Source organism: Benincasa hispida, chromosome 12, assembly GCF_009727055.1.
Source record: "Benincasa hispida cultivar B227 chromosome 12, ASM972705v1, whole genome shotgun sequence".
Classification (NCBI taxonomy): domain Eukaryota; kingdom Viridiplantae; phylum Streptophyta; class Magnoliopsida; order Cucurbitales; family Cucurbitaceae; genus Benincasa; species Benincasa hispida.
Window position 1 is genome coordinate 56608706 of NC_052360.1, and position 20834 is coordinate 56629539.

Here is a 20834-nt window from a genome sequence, read left to right on the forward strand (position 1 = left end):
ACTTAAGAACTTGAACTCTCAAAAATTTCAAATGTGTGCTAATGTTTTAATGAATAGATGGTTTACTAATTTAAAATTTTAAGAATTAAATGGTGTAAAGAGCAACTACAACCACTTGTCTGTTATGTTAAAGTAGAGACCGATAATTTCAAATGGGATCAAATACTTTCAAATTCTAAATGTACCCATTATCAACCAAATAATATTAATAATAAGAACAAAAAGAAGGAATTGTGTGTTCTTTAAGCTAGATTGGAAAATAAAACCTTAGTAATTTTGCACATAAGAAGAAAAAAGTACAAAACAAAGAAAGAGATTATAAACTACACACTGTAATTAAAGAATGAAACGTAGTTAAAAAAATTCAAAATTAGGAATGAAAATATTCTATTTATCATGATGGCAAATGCACAGTCAATACTATAAAAGAGAGAACACGATCTTAATATCACAATTAGATGAAAGTTCATAAAATAGAATTGAAAATGTGGAAGAGTTAAGATTCTCATGATGCTAGATTAAATTTTTACCAAATTTGACACTGAAGTAAACTAAATCCATACAGACAAAAAGGATTAAGACATAGTTCCCCACAAATCAAAGTTAATAACAAGTACCCAAAATTCCAAATGAAAATTTTCATGAACAAAATCGAATTGTGAAGGAATATAAGAAATTAAAATGGTGAATAAAACTTACAAACCAGAAAACGTAGCCACAATGTCGACAGAAAGAACGCAACAACGATTAGCACAATGTCGAACGTAACCGCAGGGGAGAACAATTAGCACAAACCAGAAAACGTCGAACGGATGGAATGTCAAACGGATGTCGACAGAAAGAAAAAACGACAATGATTTTGAAGGTCGAATGGACGGTGAACGGATGGAATGTCGAACGGACGTCGACAGAAAGAACGAACAACAACAATTTTAAAGGTTGAACGGATGGCGAACGAATAGAATGTTCAACGGACGATGACGATATTGAAGGTCGAACGGACGAAATAATACTTAAAGGTTGAACGGACGAAAAATGCTTGAAGGTCGACTGAAATATCACAGCGGCTGCAAAAGAATGAATGGAGAGAATGACAATCTAGGGCATTTAACCCTTTTACTTCTTTAAAATAATAAGTCGATCATTCTTAATATTTTATTCATGAGCTACAAATATACTTGATACAAAAAACGTGCCAAGTTATGGTTCGCGTGAAAATATCTGAAATATTCTGTCAATCTCCGCTTTTTTTAACTCTTTTACTTGACATTTTCTTTTCTAAAAGGTCATTACCTGACGTTGTTTTCAAAGAAAAGTGAAGTAATTAAAAACTACAAATTTCAAGTAATGTAGATTTTGTAGTAGTGATTTGAAAATTCGTAAGAGTGAAAAAACTGAAATTAGATTTAAACTGAAAATATTTTTCGTGTTAAATGACTTTAGCATTTTCTAATATTAAAGAGTAATGTTTGGCTAGATGTAATTTTCTTTTCCATTTTTTAACCCAATCTAGAAAATGTAAAAAAAAAAAAAAAAAAATCAATATAATATGTATTAATAGCCAAGAAGTATGTGGTTTGAATGTGTCACCTATTATACTAAAAAAAGTATTACTCATGTTAAATTAAAAAATAGGTTGTATACTATCTTAAATCACTGATTGACCCAAAAACTTAAGCTCGTGGATGAAAACCAACGTGCTCTATTACCATCTTAAGCTTCCAATTGACCCAAAAGCTTCAACTAGTGAGTGAAGGTAAATATAATATTATATCATCTAACATATATGCACGGGAAAAGTAATTTTTGTTCTAGTTTCCATTTGGTCCCTGAAGGACTATGAAGTCCGATGTGGAAGCAGGATCAGTCCCAATTATCAATTTCATATAAACTAAAATTCATAAAACCTTAGTTATGCATTCTCAAGAAAAATACAACATGCTTTTACACAATACAGAAGAATTTAGGGTTATTCACACTTATCCTTGAAGCCAAACAAATCTACATGAATTCCTCTCAACGAACGATCACGAACCCTTTGATGATCATGAACAAAAAACCAAATAATCAACAATTTTGACACTATCATAAGAGATTCATCTGTATTGTCCTTAAGGGTTGAGAATTATAGGAGTGTGTGGGCTCTACTGATTATCTTGGAAGGAGATCAAGTTTTGGCTAAGATGAGAAGAGATTTTTGCAGGGCAGATCAATCTTAAAAAGATTCAGTCTCTTTGTGTAAAAACTCACTATAGAAGACCAAGAAGATGAATGATGCAACTATACAACCCATGATTAAAAATGAGAGTATTAAGGGGAGGGAAGTTATAACTCCCTCCTTTAATTCAAAAATAAATTAAAACGCATATTTTAATTTAATAAAAAAAATTATATATATAATAACCAACTTATTATATATATAACTATATGTTACATCAAATATAATACATAACATATAGTTTACATTATATGAAATACAATATAACCTATNTATTATATATATAACTATATGTTACATCAAATATAATACATAACATATAGTTTACATTATATGAAATACAATATAACCTATAGTTTTAAAACTCTAAATAATTCATGGTATTTAATATAAATAAAATTTATTTAAATTTAATTATATGAATCTAATCCATGTGATTAATATTTGAATCATATTCAAATATTTATTTTTACTCATTATAAACTTTATATTATAACGTATTAAATACATTATATATATTAATTATATCACATAAAATTAATTTAAATTAATTATATCATATATAATTAATTCCTCAATTAACTTAAATAGTTCAAATTTATCCAAAATTAATTCTTATTAATCTTAGTTGAGCTACATAATAGACCTTATGGACATGTAGATTGAAGCTCTAATGGTACTTGATCAATTAATTAAACCTTTTTAATTAAATTAATCAACTTCCAACAACTGTCGATCACTCCACTAAAGACTGATAGCTACACTCTTCGAACTATAGATATATTTCTGTGTTCATTGGATATAATCAGTCAACAGCGCGATGACCTTTCACAAATTTCTCGTAAGTACAATTGGGTCAAAATTATCGTTTTGCCCCTATAGTTACATCTAACTCCTTAAGTACCACTGATCCCTCTAATGAACAATAAGTCATAATCCAACTATAACCAAACCCTTCTCGGGTCAAGAGAGGGTGTAATGTCACATTGTTCAAGCTACGGAACCAACCCTTAAGGGAGCAATTTATCTACTTTCCCCAACGTTAGAGAATGAGTGAATTCTATCTTGTGTAGTTCTATTCTTAGCTTCTCAATCAGACGAATCCCCTAAATGGTAGGCATATTGAGTCGGCGAACTAGTCACTCTCACTCATGCAAATCAAAGGACCATCTTCATAGGCAGTAGTTCACAACTCACCTAGGATTCGAGTCATGTCACCTATGGTCATTCTGGTGAAATGTAAGTCTCTACTACTAACGGTGTTGTATAATGAGACTATTTATTTCATGGTTCATTCTTATACAAACCCTTTTGTATAGAACACCCTCGATCACATGTCTTTACACTTTAGTCGAGAGGGTCTTTGTAAAAAGATCAACTAAATTTTCTTTTGAGGCTATCTGCATGATGATCGTGTTTCCTTAGTGTACGATCTCCCTGACTATTCCAACTGCATAGCATATGTTGGGGCATGTACACAACATGACATATATCAAACTTCCAATTGTTGATGCATAGGGAATTCATTTCATAACCTCAACCTCTTGAGGTGTCTTAGGACATTGTTCCTTAGACAAATGAATTCCATGTCTGAAAGGTAACATGTCTCTTTTAGAATTTTACATTTTATATCTACACAACATCTTGTCTATATAAGATACCTAAGATAATGCTAGTGCTCTGTTCTTGCGATTCCGAACTATTTGGATTTCAATAACATATTGTGAATTTCCCAAATCCTTCATTTGCAATTGCGAAGCTAGCCATCTCTTAACGTCAGCTAGGAATTCTACTTCATTGCCAATAAGTAGAATATCATCAACATGTAAAACCAGAAAAGCTACAGTCTTGTTGACAGTCTTCTTGTAAACATAAGGTTCGTCAATGTTCTATTCAAAGTCATAAGATTTGATCGTAGTGTCAAATCTCATATTCTAGGATCGATAAGCTTGTTTCAACCCATAAATAAGTCTTTTAAGCTTGCAAACTTTTTTCTCTTGACCTTACTCTATAAACCCTTCTAGTTGAGACAAATAGATACTCTCTTCAAGATAGCCAATCAGAAAGGCTATCTTGAACTTCATTTTCCATATTTCAAAATACAAAAAAAACAAAAATGGATAAGAGTATTCTAATATACTTGATTATGGCAACTAGAGAGAAGGTTTCGTCACAGTCCACCCCCTCTCTTTGGGTAAACCCTTTTGCCACGAGTCTAGCTTTGTAGGTCTGTACCTTACCGATTTGTTCTTGTTTTCTCTTGTACATCCATTTGTAACTAATAAGTTTTACCCCTTCTGGTTGATCTACAAGTTCCCAGACCAAATTGAAATACATAGACTCTATTTCGAGGTCCATGGCTTTTATCTATTGGTCTCTATCCACAACTTCCATTGCCCGTTTAAAGGTTAATGGATCCTCTAAGCCATCATTAGGTATGACGACCTGAGTTTATGTTAAACTCATGTAATGGCCAGGCTGTTGAATAACCCTCCCATTACGTTGAGGCACTCTCCACTCTTGAGAATGATGTGAAGTAACAGTTTCACCAACAACTCTTGTTGAAGGACCAACTTAGTCAACAACCTTTGTTGACTTATCTGTACCTTTTGTGGACATTTCATTCAATACTAGCTTACTGTGAGGTTGATGATTCTTTATGTGATCTTCCTCTAAGAAGGTTGCATTTGTTGATACAAATACTTTATCTTCTTGAGGATCATAGAATAGACCACATTTTGTCTCTTTGGGGTAGTCTACAAATAGGCATACTTTTGAACGACGTTCTAATTTCTTTGGGTTTTGTACCAATACATGTGTTGGGAATTTCTAAATCTTGAAGTGATATAAACTACCTTTACGTCCTTTCGTAAGGTGTTTCTGAAAAACTTTTCGAGGGAACCATGTTCAATATATACACAGTAGCCTCTACTGCATGTCCCCAAAAAGAGTTAGGCAACTGAGCATAACTCATCATTGAATGAACCATGTCCAACAGGGTTTTATTTCTCCTTTTCTCTACCCCATTCTGTTAAGGTGTACCGGGTGTCGTGAGTTGCGATTGAATTTTGTGTTTATCAAATAGTCCTGGAATTCTTAGTCCATATACTCATCATCTCGATCTGATCGAAGTGTTTTAATCTTTTTACCTAATTGGTTCTCAACCTCTGCCTTATATTCCTTGAACTTTTAAAGGGTGTCAGATTATGATTCATTAGGTAAATATAACCATATCTAGAATAATCATCTATAAAATTGACGAAATATTCATACTCTTCTCGTGCTTTAACATTCATCGAACCACAAAGGTCTGAATGTATCAGTTCTAAGGGTTCTTTGGCTCTAAAACCTTTTCCCTTAAAAGATCTTTTGGTCATTTTACCCTCAACACAGGATTCACATGGTGGTAGAGAGTTGTCTTCTATCTGATTTAGAAATACACTATCAATCAATCTCCAAATCTTATTGAGATTAATGTGGCAAAGTCTTAAGTGTCAAAAATAGGCATTATAAGAAATTTTTCGTTTCTTATTTTTCATTTCAGCTGTTTTAAACATCTCTATATTCAAAACAAATTTTACCTTAGTTAGTTTTAACACATATAAGTTGTTTTTCAGTTTTGTAGAACATATTTTAATACCTTTTGAGAAAATGAACACTTCATTATCTTCAAAAGAGATTTATACTTTTGTTCTAACAAACATGAGATAGATATTAAATTCCTTCTCATGAGAAACATTTCCAAATAAAATGAATCTACTTCAATAAATAACTTCATATCTCTCACTACTTTAGCTAAGACAATCTCCTCGGTCCTTACCTTAAAGGTTGTTTCGCCTTTTGTAAGCTGCCTCCAGGAACTAGTTTCCTAAACGAAACCACAACTATGATTAGCGGCACTTGAATCTAATTTTCAGGTTAATTTATCATTTTCCACTAAATATGTCTTAATGACAAGTAAATCATATTTACTTTGTAGTGTTTTCTTAATTTCCTCATCTATGATATTGGAATAAGTTCTTAAGGGAGCAATTTATCTACTTATCCCGTCCTCGGGGAATGAGTGAATTCCATATTGTGTAGACATGTTCTCAGCTCCCCAATCAGACGAATCCATAAAATGGTAGGCTTGTTGAGTCCGCGATCTGGCCACGCTCACCCATACAAATCAAAGGACTGCCCTCATAGGTAGGAGTTCACAATTCACTCAGGATTCAGGGCATGTCTCCTATGCTCATCCTGGTGAAATTGTAAGTCTCTATTATGAACAATGTTATATAATGAGACTAGTCATTTTGTAATCTGGTCTTATACAAACTTCTTTATATAGAATACCACCGCTCACTTGTCTCCACATGAATGATTAGGATTAGATCATTTGTAACACTTTACAAGAATTGTAATATCTACAAAGCGGGTCGTACTTGTAGTGTCTCCAGGATAAGGTATCCAACCTTATCCATCTACTACAGACCATTTAGGTTATCACTTAAACATGATCCACCTGTATGTCTCTACATACATGTTTAAGCTACAGAAGATAACATTGGATGTTAGTTTACTGGTTTGTAGGTTTAATGCTACTAACTGTCAAATAAAACACCTCATATTTTATTAAATAGATAAAATGTTTGTATAATACAATTACAAACTACAAAACCCTACGAGATTTAAGGCACCAACCCAACACCTGATCCCTTCTGTAAGCTACCTCTAGGAACTAGTTTCCTAAGCAAAAGTGCAAATATGATTAGCGACACTTGAATCTAATATCCAGGTTAATTTATCATTTTCCACTAAACATGTCTCAATGACAAGTAAATCATATTTACTTTGTTATGCTTTCTTAGTTTCCTTATTTATGACATTCGTGTTTATTACTAACATATCCAGAACTTGTTCATTAATAGAGGTCTATCCTTTATGTCATGGTTATAAATATTTTCAAGAACATCGTTGCTAACCAATTATCAAACAACATCTGTAACGAATCCATGATTTCTTTAGCAGAAACCATGTTCGTGAATTTCTTAGCTAATATATTAGATATATTTGCTAGGATATGGATTCGAGCTTTTTACCTTAATCCATCTGTCATATGTATTCCAAACTTTTTGGTTTGTTGATGAGTTGAGAGATGGAGGACATTCCTCTGTTAAAACAAATTTTAAATCATCATCTACAAGTATTGTGTTTATATTTGATGTTGAAAAATTAAGACCGTTAGACTTGTTAGAAGCATGCAATTTAGAAGAATTCGACATGCTGAAAATATAGACAAATTCTAATCAGTAAATTGCTTTTAAATCCAATCAAATTTAGCAAAATAATAATGTACCGAAATTTCATTATTTTATTTTCAACGATACTTTAGTAAGTCAGAATAGATGCTACTGAGGGGCAATCAAATGCTCCTTCACTGAAGCAAGACATTCTTGACTAAATACTAATTCCAGGATAACTCTTGTTCCTATAGTCGTTTAGTTACCATTTTTGGTCAAGAACTTACTAACACTTAGTAATTCACGTAAATGTAACCCTCTATTTATAGACCTTAGAGGTTGGCCCCAACGATGCTACCGAATTGGAGAGTCATGGTTGGGAATGGACTTAAGAAATCCTATCCATTTCTGGAGTTTGAGTTGTTCCAAATCCCCATATTACTAACCTCCAAGGGGATAGCCGCCATAAAATGACTAGCTTATGTCACCTAAAAATGACAAGCAGGTGCAACATAGGAATCTCACGATCCAAACTAATGGAAGAGACTGTAGGATACGTTGACACACCTAGGAATCTTATGGTTCAAATAATGAAGTATCATATACCCCATTTTCCTCCTACTGACTGTTTTACCTAGGGTTAATTTAACTTAGGAAAAATACGGTTACTTATTTGTACTAAGTGATTATTTATGTTTGCCCAATAGTAACAATTACTTTGAATAGTTAAACAATTTTGATTAATGTTCATTAAGCATTTTAATAAATTTTAATCAACAATTGCATACTTGTAGCAAATCTATCTAATTTACCTTCCAGGTCAGTTTCTAGGTATGGGTGTTCCGTTTCCATCAGCTTAAATACCTCAGCCTAGATAGAACTAGCCTTAGACAAAGGTCCCTTATAGATACATTTGCTACAACTTTAATCTTTTATTAACACTAATTTAATCCTATTAAACTTATTAAAAAGATTAAACTAATTTCTAATTATATTAGAAAAATTATGAACTAGGTCTATGTGAATCAAGTTTTAAACTATTTAAAAAATAATTTTAACCTAAGTTTGCATGTAATTCTTTATTATTGATTTTAATTTCTAATTTCATTTAATTATAACAATATAAAATAAATGAAATAAATTAAAGCCAAACATTGCATATAATGACGTACTTAGTAAAAATATAACATTTATAAAATTACCTAAAGTAATATCATTCTTCATGCAATCTCGATTTTAATTTTCATTATTTAATCATACATAACATTTATTTATTAAAGTAATGAAAGTATTAATAACATACATACATCCAAACTATATATTATAACCCTTATAATTTAATTAATTAGAAAACTGATTATTACAACAATCAAAGCTTCAAAACAACTTGAACTAGATTAGTGTCATGAAACGAACCGCAAATCGCTCGAACCAAGCGAACCGAACCGCCCAAACTTCATGAACTGCACATGAACTGGATGCAAACCACGTGCTTCTTCGCATCTCAGAGCGTTACAACGATGTGCCTTAGCATTGCGACGCTACGAAAATTTTTCTGTGCGTCTCGCGACGCTGCTGTATAGTCACCCACTGTACAAAAGCTTTCTTCTTCAATTTTGCTCTGAATTAGGCCTCATTTTCTTCAAAACTTCGCTAGAAAAGTCACGAACGACACAAAAAATACTGACTCTATTGAATTGATTATGCCCAAAACACCGGTCCCTTACGAACCAATTTGTAAATAAAAGCAATAAATCTATATAGTCCAACCCCGAAAACATCCAAAATTGCAAAATTCATATATTTGTCAACATAGATGCATAAATATGTGCAGTACCCACCATAAGACGAATTTTGATTCCAAAAATTTAAAAAACTTGAGATTTAGAATCTGGCTCTAATACCAATTGAAGGACTGTGAAGTCTGATGCGGAAGTAAGATCGATCCCAACTATCAATTTCACATAAACTAAAACTCATAAAAACCTGGTTATGCATTCTAAAGAAAAATACAACATGCTTTAACACCATACAGAAGGAATTTAGGATTAGTCACACTTACCCTTGAAGCTAAAAGAATCTACCTGAATTCCTCTCAACGAATGATTATGAACGATCACGATCACGAATCCTTTGATGGTCACGAAAAAAAACCAAATAGTCAACAATTTGGACACTACCTCAAGAGATTCCTCTGTTTTCTCCTTAGGGGTTAAGAATTACAGGAGTGAGTGGGCTCTGTTGATAATTTTGGAAGGAGAGAAAGTTTTGGCTGACAAGAGAAGAGAATTTTGTAGGGCAGATCAATCTTCAAAAAATTCACACACTCTATATGTAAAAACCCATGGTAGAAGACCAAGAAGAAGAATGATGCAACTACACAACCTACGATTCAAAATGAGAGTATTAAGGGGAGGGAAGTTATAACTCCCTCCCTTTAATTCACAAATAAATTAAAAATATATATTTTAATTTAATAAAAAAATTATATATATAATAACCAACTTTTTATATAACAATATGTTATATCAAATCTAACACATATCATATAGTTTACATTATATCAAATACAATATAGTCTATAGTTTTAAAACTCTCAATAATTCATGGTATTTAATATAAATCAAATTTACATTAAATTTAATTATATGGATCTAATCTATATAATTAGTATTTGAATCATATTCAAATATTTATTTTCTCTCATTATAAAATGTATAATATAACGTATCAAATACATTATATATATTAATTATATCACATATAATTAATTTCAATTCATTATATCATATATAATTAATTCCTTCAATTAATTTGAATAGTTCAAATTTATCCAAAATTAATTATCAATAATCTCAGCTACAGAGGAGACTTTGAGGATTTGTAGATTGAAGCTATAATGGTATTTGATCAATTAATTAAATCCTTTAATTAAATTAATCAACTTTCATTAACTGTCGGTCGCTCCACTAAAGACTGACAACTACACTCTTTACACTACAAATATATTTCTGTGTCCATTGGATATAACCAGTCAACAGTGCGATGACCTTTCACGAATTGCTCGTAAGTACAGCTAGGTCAAAATTACTCTTTTACCCCTATAGTTGCATATAACTTCTTAAGTACCATTGATTCCTCTAATGAACAATAAGTCATAGTCCAACTATGACTAAACCCCTCCCAGGCCAAGAGAGAGTGTGGCACCACATTGTTTAAGCCCCAGAATCAGCCCTTAAGGGAACAATTTATCTACTTACCCGACGTTAAGGAAGAAGTTAATTTCGTCTTGTGTAGCAGTGTTCCCAACTCCCCAATCAGACGAATCCCCAAAATAGTAGACATATTGAATTGGCGAACTGTCCACTCTCACCCATGCAAATCAAAGGACCGCCTTCATAGGCAAGAGTTCACAACTCACTCAGAATTCAGGTCATGTCACCTATGGTTATCCTGGTGAAATGTAAGTCTCTACTATTAATAGTGTTATATAACGGGACTATTCATTTCGTAGTCCGATCTTATACAAATCCTTTTGTATAAAATACCCCCACGCACATGTCTTTAGATCAGATCATTTGTAGAACTTTACAATAGTTATAACATCTATAAATCGTGTCGTATTCGTAGTGTCACTAGGATAAGGTACCTAGCCTTATTCATCTACAGACTGTTTAGGTTATCGTTTAAACATAATCCACTTGTATTTCTCTACATACATGTTTAAGCTTCAGAATATAACATTGGATGTTTGTTTATTGGTTTTGTGGGTTAATGTCACTAGATGTTGAATAAAATATCTTAGATTGTATTAAATAAATAAACTATTTGTACAATACAATTACAAACTACATGACCCATGAAATTTAAGGTATCAACCCTAATATTCTCTAGGTTTAGAATATTAGACATTTAATGCTTAAATTTTAAGTTTGGTTACGATTTAGTCCATGAATTTCAAAATGTTATAATATTACCCTTAAAATTTAAGTTTTATTTCTATTTGGATCCTAAATTTCAAGATTTAACTCTTTTAACCTCAATTTGTTTTAAATAAATACTCACTCTCAGTTAATGACGTTAATGTCTATTAATTAATCTAAAATATTATGAAGTGAAATTTTAAACTTAATTTTAACAGTGATAAAAAAATACTAAATTTAATTATAAGTTTTTAATCATTTTAAATTAATTATATGAATATTTAATGAAAAATCGAGTTTAAATGTGTAAAATATTTAAACCTAAAAACTAAATTGAAACAAAACTTAAAAACTTGAGAGTAAAATTGTAATACTTTTGAACTTAAAGACTAAATTGAAATTAAATTCAAAATTTAGGTTATCATTGGGGATCAAAAAGTAATTTTCTGTTAAAAGTATTTATCTGTTAAAAAATATACATAAATAAATACGTATATTTAAATAAACAAAGAAAAGAGAGAGAGAGAGAAAAAAGGTGAAATTTCCATGGGAGGGGAAGATTCTATATACGACAAAATGATCACGTGGGTCCCACTCTGTTTCCCACATTCTCTCCCTCTCTTTCCATTCCAAAAAATGCCATCCTTCAAAACTGTATGATACAAACCCAGTCATCGTACTAGATAATCTCACCCCTCCATCTCATCACGATCATACTACTCTCCCACAACCAACGGTCTAGATCACTCCAAAGTTTAAACTTCGCTCTACACTCACCCGTATATAAACACCTCTCACTCACGCCCTTCCTCACTCCCTCATTCCCTCGCTTTTGCTTCGCCAAATTCCAAAACGTAAAACTCAGCGGACGAACAGTCTCTGCTCCAAATTCCTTCCATTTACGTTCCTTTTTGCTCATCGATTTTGTTGAATCAATGCAGTTTCTTGCTCGAAGCTCTGAAATCTGCTGCAGAGTTCGAATCGGTTTATGCGATTAAGTTTCGGTTCGCCATTGATAAAGCTTGAGGTATTGATGAGTGAGGTTTTTCATTGGTTGAATGAATTAGTTTTTCAATTTCCATTGCTGTAGTTCTTTGAGCTTGCTACTATTTTGGAATTTTCTCTTTTTCATTTGCTTTACGTAGTCTGAAATTTTGAACTGTTTAACTCACTGTACTGGTCATTGCTCTGTTTGCTTGACGAGAAAGCTGATTGAAAAGAAAATGGAATCTAGTTTACATTCTGATTGCTATTTGCTAGGTTTTTTTTAGTAATCTCTGTAAGCAATTAAAACCGTTAGGCTCGTTTCTTTTTTTCAAAATCCTCCTCTTGCTTCATTAGCGGAAAGGTGAAAAATCCAGATTTCTGAGACTAATACTTTGAAATTCGTGCTGTTCTGCTTTGAATGGTAGATTTTTCTCGAAGCATTAAATGCGAGTTCGGAATTGAAGTCGAACTGAAAAGCAGGATTTCGAGTTGATGTATGGCGCCTGAAATGATGGTGGAATCGGACTTATCGATAGTGGATTTTGGAATGGAGTTGGTGGCGGATCATACTTCGGTAGTTTCTTTAAACTTATTCGTAGCCCTTCTTTGTGGTTGCATTGTTATTGGCCATTTGTTAGAGGAAAATCGATGGATCAACGAATCCATTACAGCCCTTGTCATTGTGAGTTAAGATTTATAATGTTCTGTTTCTTCCTTAACTAAGTAGTATTCATGTGAAATGCAATCGAAAATTTAAATGTCTTGAAACCATGACAGGGATTGTGTACCGGCATCATAATATTGCTAACAACTAGAGGGAAAAGCTCGCATTTATTTTTGTTCAATGAAGAGCTTTTCTTTATTTATCTCCTTCCGCCTATCATTTTCAATGCCGGGTGAGTATGGTATTCACTTTCCTGGAAACTTCCAATAAATGGTTGGCTGTGTGATATAATCATATGTTCTATCTTCATCATATCATGATGTTTTGAATTAAATGCTTTCATGGTTCTTCTTGGAGTTCATTATCGATGGCTTATGTCTTTGATGATATTGTTGTGATCATGAATCAGGATATAGAGAAGCGAAGTTGTTAATCATGTTATTTGTTTGTGGAAGCCGTCAAGTTCTTGATTAGTTCATTTTGCTCTTATCATGGAACACTTAAGGAAGCTTTTTAAACAAACTCACTGTCTAAGCAATTTGATGGCATGATCACATTTAGCTTCAAAACTCGTAAATTAACCACAAATTTGGTGATTTGGTTATTACCGTTCCTTAACTAGCATGACATGGTTTTCTTTCCTCAGGTTCCAAGTCAAGAAGAAGCAGTTTTTCCGCAACATCATGACCATAGTGCTTTTTGGTGCCTTTGGCACTCTCATATCGTTTTGTATTATATCATTAGGTATAATCCGTACCAAGTTTCATTTTCTTAAATCTTAAAAGTGTTTAAAGGTTGAATAGCAATTTCAAGATGTAAAGATATTAGAAATCAGATATGTTTAAAAGGAGAACTTGAGGGAAAAAAACGTTTATCAATAAACTAAATAAAAATTGTATATCAAGAAACTACGCATAAGTTGTATAGACCTCTGTTCCACTCTCAGTTCACTTGCTTTGCTCACACTTGGCCACAATATAGATTCTTTAGGGCCCAAGTATGACACATTTAGCAAGAACATTAATCTAGAACCCAAAAAACTCATGTTTTTTTTTCCCTTCCAACATGTGAGGTAGAGAATTTAACCTCTGACCTCGAGGTTGATAGTACAAGCTGTATACCAGTTGAGCTATACTCATTTTAGTAAAAGCTTATATTGTTAAGTTAATGTATAATTTCAACAACAATATGATGTCTTCTTTTTCTCTATGCTGCTTATATGGGTTGTCTTCTATTTACATTTCTTTGAGTTTTGGTCATATACTAATGATCGTTTTTCTTTCCCTACTGATTAGGCGCTTTGCACTTCTTCCAAAAAATGAATATTGGTTCCCTTGATCTTGGAGATTATCTAGGTATATTATGCTCCAAATTAGTTATATTTTCACCTTGTAAATCTAGTTCTACAGTGCTGATATTATTTTCTGTCTGATTTTCACCCTTTTGTTTATAGCTATTGGAGCAATTTTTTCTGCAACAGACTCTGTTTGCACCTTACAGGTTTGCAAGAAATTCTGCAGTTGGATTTCTTTCATTTCTCATCTTAATTAAACTTAAATATTTTTGTTTGTTCCTGTAGGTTCTTAATCAGGACGAGACGCCTCTTCTGTATAGCCTGGTTTTTGGGGAGGGTGTTGTAAATGATGCCACATCGGTTGTGCTCTTCAATGCAATCCAAAACTTTGACCTTTCTCATATGAATTCAAGCATCGTTCTGCAATTCATTGGGAACTTTATGTATCTGTTCATTGCAAGCACTGTGCTGGGAATTTTAGTAAGTCTCTCCAATCCTTATTGAACTTAATCAATTCTCTTTGTAATTGTGTATAAAAATCATAACACAATCCTAATATATCGTCAGGTTGGCCTCCTTAGTGCATACATAATTAAGAAGCTCTACTTTGGAAGGTTGGTTAATTTCTGCTATTTATATATTTCCTACATCTATTATTAATTGGGTGATTGCAATTTAGCATTTTTTAGGTAAATAATTAAGTATAGAGGTGAATCTAAATTTTGCTATATCTGCAAATTCTTCTGCATTATGTTATATCTACTAATGCTTTGGGTTTGATTGCTATATTTGCAACTACTCCTTACTAATGGGATGAAATGTTGGGATTCTCTCTCTTTTTTTTTTTTTTGTTTAATTTTAACTTTTTAGTGATTCAATTATGTGTATTTTCCTCTTATGCAGGCATTCTACTGATCGTGAAGTTGCTCTTATGATACTCATGGCGTATTTCTCATATATGCTAGCTGAAGTAAGTCACTTCAAATTCTGTCACATTTTTCTTCGTTCTTCTTCTGTTTTGCTTTTATTTTCATTTATAGTACTTGAAGTAAATTTTTATTGCAGCTCTTCTATTTAAGTGCAATTCTCACTGTATTCTTTTGCGGCATTGTTATGTCTCACTATACATGGCATAACGTGACTGAAAGTTCAAGAGTCACTACAAAGTAAGTCAATTACTTGAAAGAATATTTCATTTTTTTTATTACTTTTTAAAAATTTTTAATTAAAAAATTTGCTTAATTTATACATCTCCGACGTTTCAATTCTTGTTGCAAATCACTGCAGGCATGCTTTTGCCACCCTTTCTTTTGTCGCCGAGATCTTTATCTTTCTTTACGTTGGCATGGATGCTCTTGATATCGAGAAGTGGAGATTTGTTAGCCACAGGTACTCTGATTTCATATGGGTTAAATTAAAGAGCTTTATGTTGTAGTCCAATTAACTTAAATTTTTGAGTTGATTGGTAAGTTTATAAGATATCAAATCAGAAGGTTCTAAGTTCGAACTTCTATGATATAATTCACTCTCCAAATAATCTTGTTTTCCACTCGTTGGGATTTATACAAATTTTCAATCCCCTAAATGAGGGACGATAAAAAAAATATTAATGTAATTAATTTGTTGCAATCGATCAATAGGGTTGATTGATGATTTAATCACGATCAATATTAACTAAATGATTAAGTAACTTGTTTGTATGGTTAGTGCAAGTCAATTTAGTTGATTTTATGTTGTGACAAATTAGCCAATGTTTAGGAGTGACATCATTTTTAATTCGAGGTATCTTGAGATCACTTTTAAGCTTCAAAATCAATCACCAAAATATTGTCTATCTCCTTCATTTCATCCTCCTCTATTTATAATCAACAAGTACAACAAACTCCCTAGTTAATTCCTAATACACCCTTAATACTCTAAGAATACACTAATTCCGATTCATATCAGATCAACACAGCTACTAATGTTTTGTGATTTAATTGTCTTTCATATATATGCATGATGAATTTTAGTTTCCTTTTTTTTTTTTTTTTTTTTAAGTCCTGGAAAATCAATTGGGGTGAGCTCAATACTGTTGGGATTGGTTCTGGTTGGAAGAGCAGCATTTGTTTTTCCTTTATCCTCCTTGTCCAATTTGACAAAGAAGTCCTCGCATGAGAAACTCAACTTGGAGCAACAAGTACGGCTCTTTTGTCGGTTTTTTGTCTCTTATTTTAAACCACACTTTAATGAGTTATCTTACAAAAATAATCATCTTTCGCAGGTCACTATTTGGTGGGCTGGTCTCATGCGTGGTGCTGTGTCCATGGCACTTGCATATAATCAGGTTTCCTATATTGCTCTTGAGTTTAAATCCTATTCTAATATCTTAGGCATCGCATGAATTTGATAACCATTTCGAATTTTTTTTTTTGTTTTTCTGAAAATAAAATTTATTCTCTCAATTTCTTAGAATGATTATATCTTTCTTTAGGACAACTATTGAATTCTTGACCATATTTCAAAAATAAAAAGAAATTTTTAAAAACTATTTTTTTGGTTCTAAAGTAGCTTGTTTTTTTTTGAAAATATTGATAAAAGATAGATAACAAACAATAAATTTAGAGATGAAAGCAGTGTTTGTAAACTTAATTTTCAAAACCAAAAAACCAAAAATTAGAAATTTAGAGGTGAAATGAGTGTATATGAAAGGAGTGCTATATTGCTCTCAAGTTTGTTTTTTGTTTTTTTTATTAACTTTTTAAATACCTATTTTAATTTCTGAAATTTTAAACTTATTCTGTTTTGGGCATGAACATTTAATAATGTCTATTGTAATATGTAATTTTTTAAAAAAACAATAATTTTGGTCCTTTCTACTATCCACTTTTTAAACTTATTCTGTGATTTGAAATTACACTTAGTACATGTACTTGAAACTACGTCGTTAATCCCTTAAAAACAAGGAAAAAGTAAGGATAAATAGCAAAATTTGAAGACCAAAGTGAAACAAATTTAAAAGTTGGTACCAAAATAGACATTTTGAATATTATAAAAAAAAGGAACAAATTTGTAATTTATATTTAGCAAAAGAGGAAATTTAAACCTATATTATTCAATATTATTCTAATAATATTTTGAAATGAATTAAATAATGCGTGGATACTAGGATTATGTCAATGTAGTTGAGCTGCCATATATTTGTTTATATGACTAATTTTATTCATTTAGAAAAGAAACCACTTCTTCAACCTAGCGTGATTGGTACCTTTTGAACTTTTATTCCTTAATGTCCTTTTAAACAAAATTATTGTTTTCTTTATGGACTTGTTAAACAAAATTATAGTGTTATTTTTTTTTTTGCTTGAGGGAAGAATAATGAAAGTGGGGGCAATATGCAAAGATGTTTAGTAAAACTTTTCCACTCTTTAAAATGCAGTTCACCAGGTCAGGCCACACCCATTTACCAGGCAATGCAATTATGATCACCAGTACCATCACAGTTGTTCTTTCCAGTACAGTGGTGAGCCACCAACTCCTCTCTCTCAATATTATAATAAAAGAGTATATTCAAATACATCAGCGAGTTTAAACTTTATATCGATATCATATAGTTCTAACCTAATTTAGTTGGAAAGGTTTAAAACTAGTTCAGTAACTATTTCGTTTTTAAAACTTTAATTTGCTTGGTTTTTCATCATAGGATACTAGCCAAATTTCAACAATATTAATTGTTTAAAAACTTTATTTATTTATTTATTTTATTTTATTTTCAGAACTTTACTTGAATTTTTTAAGACATTTTTACTGAGTTAATAACAAAACATAGAAGTTTATAAAACTTAACTTTAATAAACGATAAGTTGCAAATGTGGTCCCTTTGGTTTGAAGAAAGCTAAAATTTAGTCCTTATGATTTACCATTAGAATTTATGACCTATGGTTTATAATTAGAATTTATTCCCATGGCTTGATAAAAATTTCATAAATAGTCACTATGAGGATTTTATCTAACCATAAGGATTATTTAAGAGGTTTTATCAAATTATAGAGACTATCTAGAGGTTGTATAAAATTATAGGGATTAAATTTGAACTCCTAAAGCTAGAGGAGTAAATTTACTCAAATTTGCAATAACCTTTAAATGTCATGTATATTTTAATCTTCCAAAGGTTTTTAACTTTAAATTTTGTTGTCGATGAGATTCTGCAACTCAATTATGCTCAATTTTCCAAAAATCATTAATATATCAAAGCATAGATGTATGAAACACAAAACTTAAATTCTCAAGTACTTATTGGAATTTGGAACCATTTTTCTCTGGGGTCAGGCACAGTTATGATAGTTTAAGAGCCAAACTTATAATCTAATTTAATTAGTGAGTTTATTCTCTGATTTTTTAAAAGTTCAATTTCTTTACCCAAAAAAAAAAAAAATCTTAAACTTCAATTTAATTTAATATATGTAACTTCTCAAATAACAAAAAATCACATTTTATGCCATCTTTGAAAATATATCAAAATGTGTCAATCCAACAGCGCAAAGCAAAAAAAAATTTACCAACGTTTATTTTCGTTATTCTCCCAAATCCAAACATGGCTGTATGGATTACATTGGTTGGAAACTTGGAAATCGGATCCTATCCTGTAATGTTATAACAAATTTTTAAAATAAATTAAAATCTGATATTTATAAGAGTTATTCAATGAAACCATCACAACCTATTAATAGTTTTTTTATTGTATGAGAGATAAAGTATCTTGAATTTATATCTAAAGTTTATTTAAATTTATATTATGAGGTACCCACATTGTAATGCACTTATCTAATAATCTGTTTGAAAATTCGTTTTTCTTTTTCAGTTATTTGGAATGATGACAAAGCCCCTTATAGGAATTTTGCTCCCCCAACCAAAATACACAATGAGTATGCTGTCTTCCGAACCCTCTTCTCCAAAATCCTTCATAGTCCCACTCCTCAGCAATGACCAAAATACCCCTTCCCCTCTGGGCCTATTTCTAAGAATCCCATCCCATACAGTTCACCATTACTGGCGAAGATTTGACGACGCCTTCATGCGCCCTGTGTTCGGAGGACGGGGCTTTGTGCCCTTCGTCCCAGGCTCCCCAACGGAAGACCCAACACAACAATGGCAAACCGAGGAAGTGGAAGCCATTGATGAAAGTAAAACCATTCTCATACAGACTCCAAGATAAAATTGAAGAAAGAAGGACGAGACGAGAGGAGACCAAGGATTTTTGTCCTTGGACTTTGCCCTCCTCTCAGGGGTATAATAGTCGTTCATTAACAAATAACAGAGAAAAGAAAAAACAGAGGTAACATATTAATTACAGCATTATATTGATCATTCTTTTTTTTTTCCCCCTAATTTTGTGTTGGCTTGGGATTTTGGGTTTTTGAGTGTGGTTGAATTCAATTTGTTTGAAAGATGGATGAGAGATGGTGAAGAAAAAAAAAAGGAAAGAAATAAGATTGATGGTTGTGTATAGGTTAACAAAACAAGGGTGTGGTTTTTTGTTTTTTTAAATTTTTTTTTTTTGGAGGTTTGGAGTGTTGGTGGGTTTTTGTGTGACTTTGTAAGTTATTTTTAATTTTAAATTTTGGCAGATTGGTTTGTGTAAGATTTTTACTGATTTAAATCTAATATATGCTTCTTTGTTTTTTAGTGTTCTTGAAAGGTAAGAAAAATGGGTGATAATTAACTTGGTGAAGTAAAATTTCAAAGCCAAACATGAGGGGTTGGTAGTAATTGGCATGTGTACTCTCTCAATCTCTTACCTATCATTTGGTGTACTAAAAGAAAAAAGTTAATTTCTTTAAATAAATCATTAAAGATAACGTTAGGTCTAGCGATTTCGGTAGCTTTTAAAATAATTGTAGGAAACTACGCTTCTAAAAGAAATCAACTAGGAAAGAAAATAAATCAATGTTCGGTAAATTTTAGTTTGAAACTTAAAAAAATAAGTTATAATAATGTTTGATAAATAAATATTAATTTATCTTAGTCTTGATATAATAAGTAAATAGAACTATTATTAGTTTTTTTATATAATTTATAATTTTAAATAATTCTTTAGGATGTATATATATATGTGGATGCATTCAAACTTGTGAAAATTAGAAGATATATTTGATTAGGTGAAAAAGAGATAGACATGTAAAACAAATATTAATTTTACAGATCAAATAAAAATAAAAATATATTTTAAAGTTGTATCTGATTTTCGGAAAATTTAAATGTTGTTAAGAAACGAATTTTAAAATAAATGTGAAATGAACATATTTTTATAAGTGGTTTTAATATATTTGATCCCAATCTATTTTACCAAACATTAAAAAAAAAGTTAGCATTTTTTTATAATCACTTTTATCCTTTTCGAAAGTAATTCAAAATGCACCCTAAGTTAGGTCTTTTTTTCCCTCCACAACTGTTATTATTATTATTAAAAACTCACGTGTGGAAGCTATTTATCGTCCATGCTTTTAATTATTGTTTTGAAAAATATAGAGAAGATTAAACATCTAAA

At 31.4% G+C, this 20834-nt stretch overlaps 1 protein-coding gene across 2 annotated transcripts; it reads left to right on the forward strand.

The window, feature by feature from the left end:
- The first annotated feature begins 12188 nt into the window (after nucleotides 1-12188).
- Nucleotides 12189-19978, forward strand: LOC120067876 (sodium/hydrogen exchanger 2-like). 2 transcript variants are annotated; one of them, XM_039019487.1, is made up of 16 exons: nucleotides 12189-12217; nucleotides 12305-12390; nucleotides 12776-13032; nucleotides 13128-13246; nucleotides 13661-13758; nucleotides 14310-14369; nucleotides 14468-14514; nucleotides 14594-14788; nucleotides 14876-14922; nucleotides 15212-15278; nucleotides 15374-15474; nucleotides 15596-15697; nucleotides 16349-16487; nucleotides 16572-16634; nucleotides 17727-17810; nucleotides 19149-19502. In XM_039019487.1, exons 3-16 carry the CDS (start codon nucleotides 12847-12849, stop codon nucleotides 19500-19502), a joined length of 1662 nt encoding a protein of 553 aa, XP_038875415.1. In that variant the 5' UTR covers nucleotides 12189-12217; nucleotides 12305-12390; nucleotides 12776-12846. The 2 variants fall into 2 exon arrangements, with proteins under 2 accessions (XP_038875415.1, XP_038875416.1); XM_039019488.1 differs by having other exon boundaries at nucleotides 12195-12390; nucleotides 19149-19978.
- Nucleotides 19979-20834: the final 856 nt, after the last annotated feature.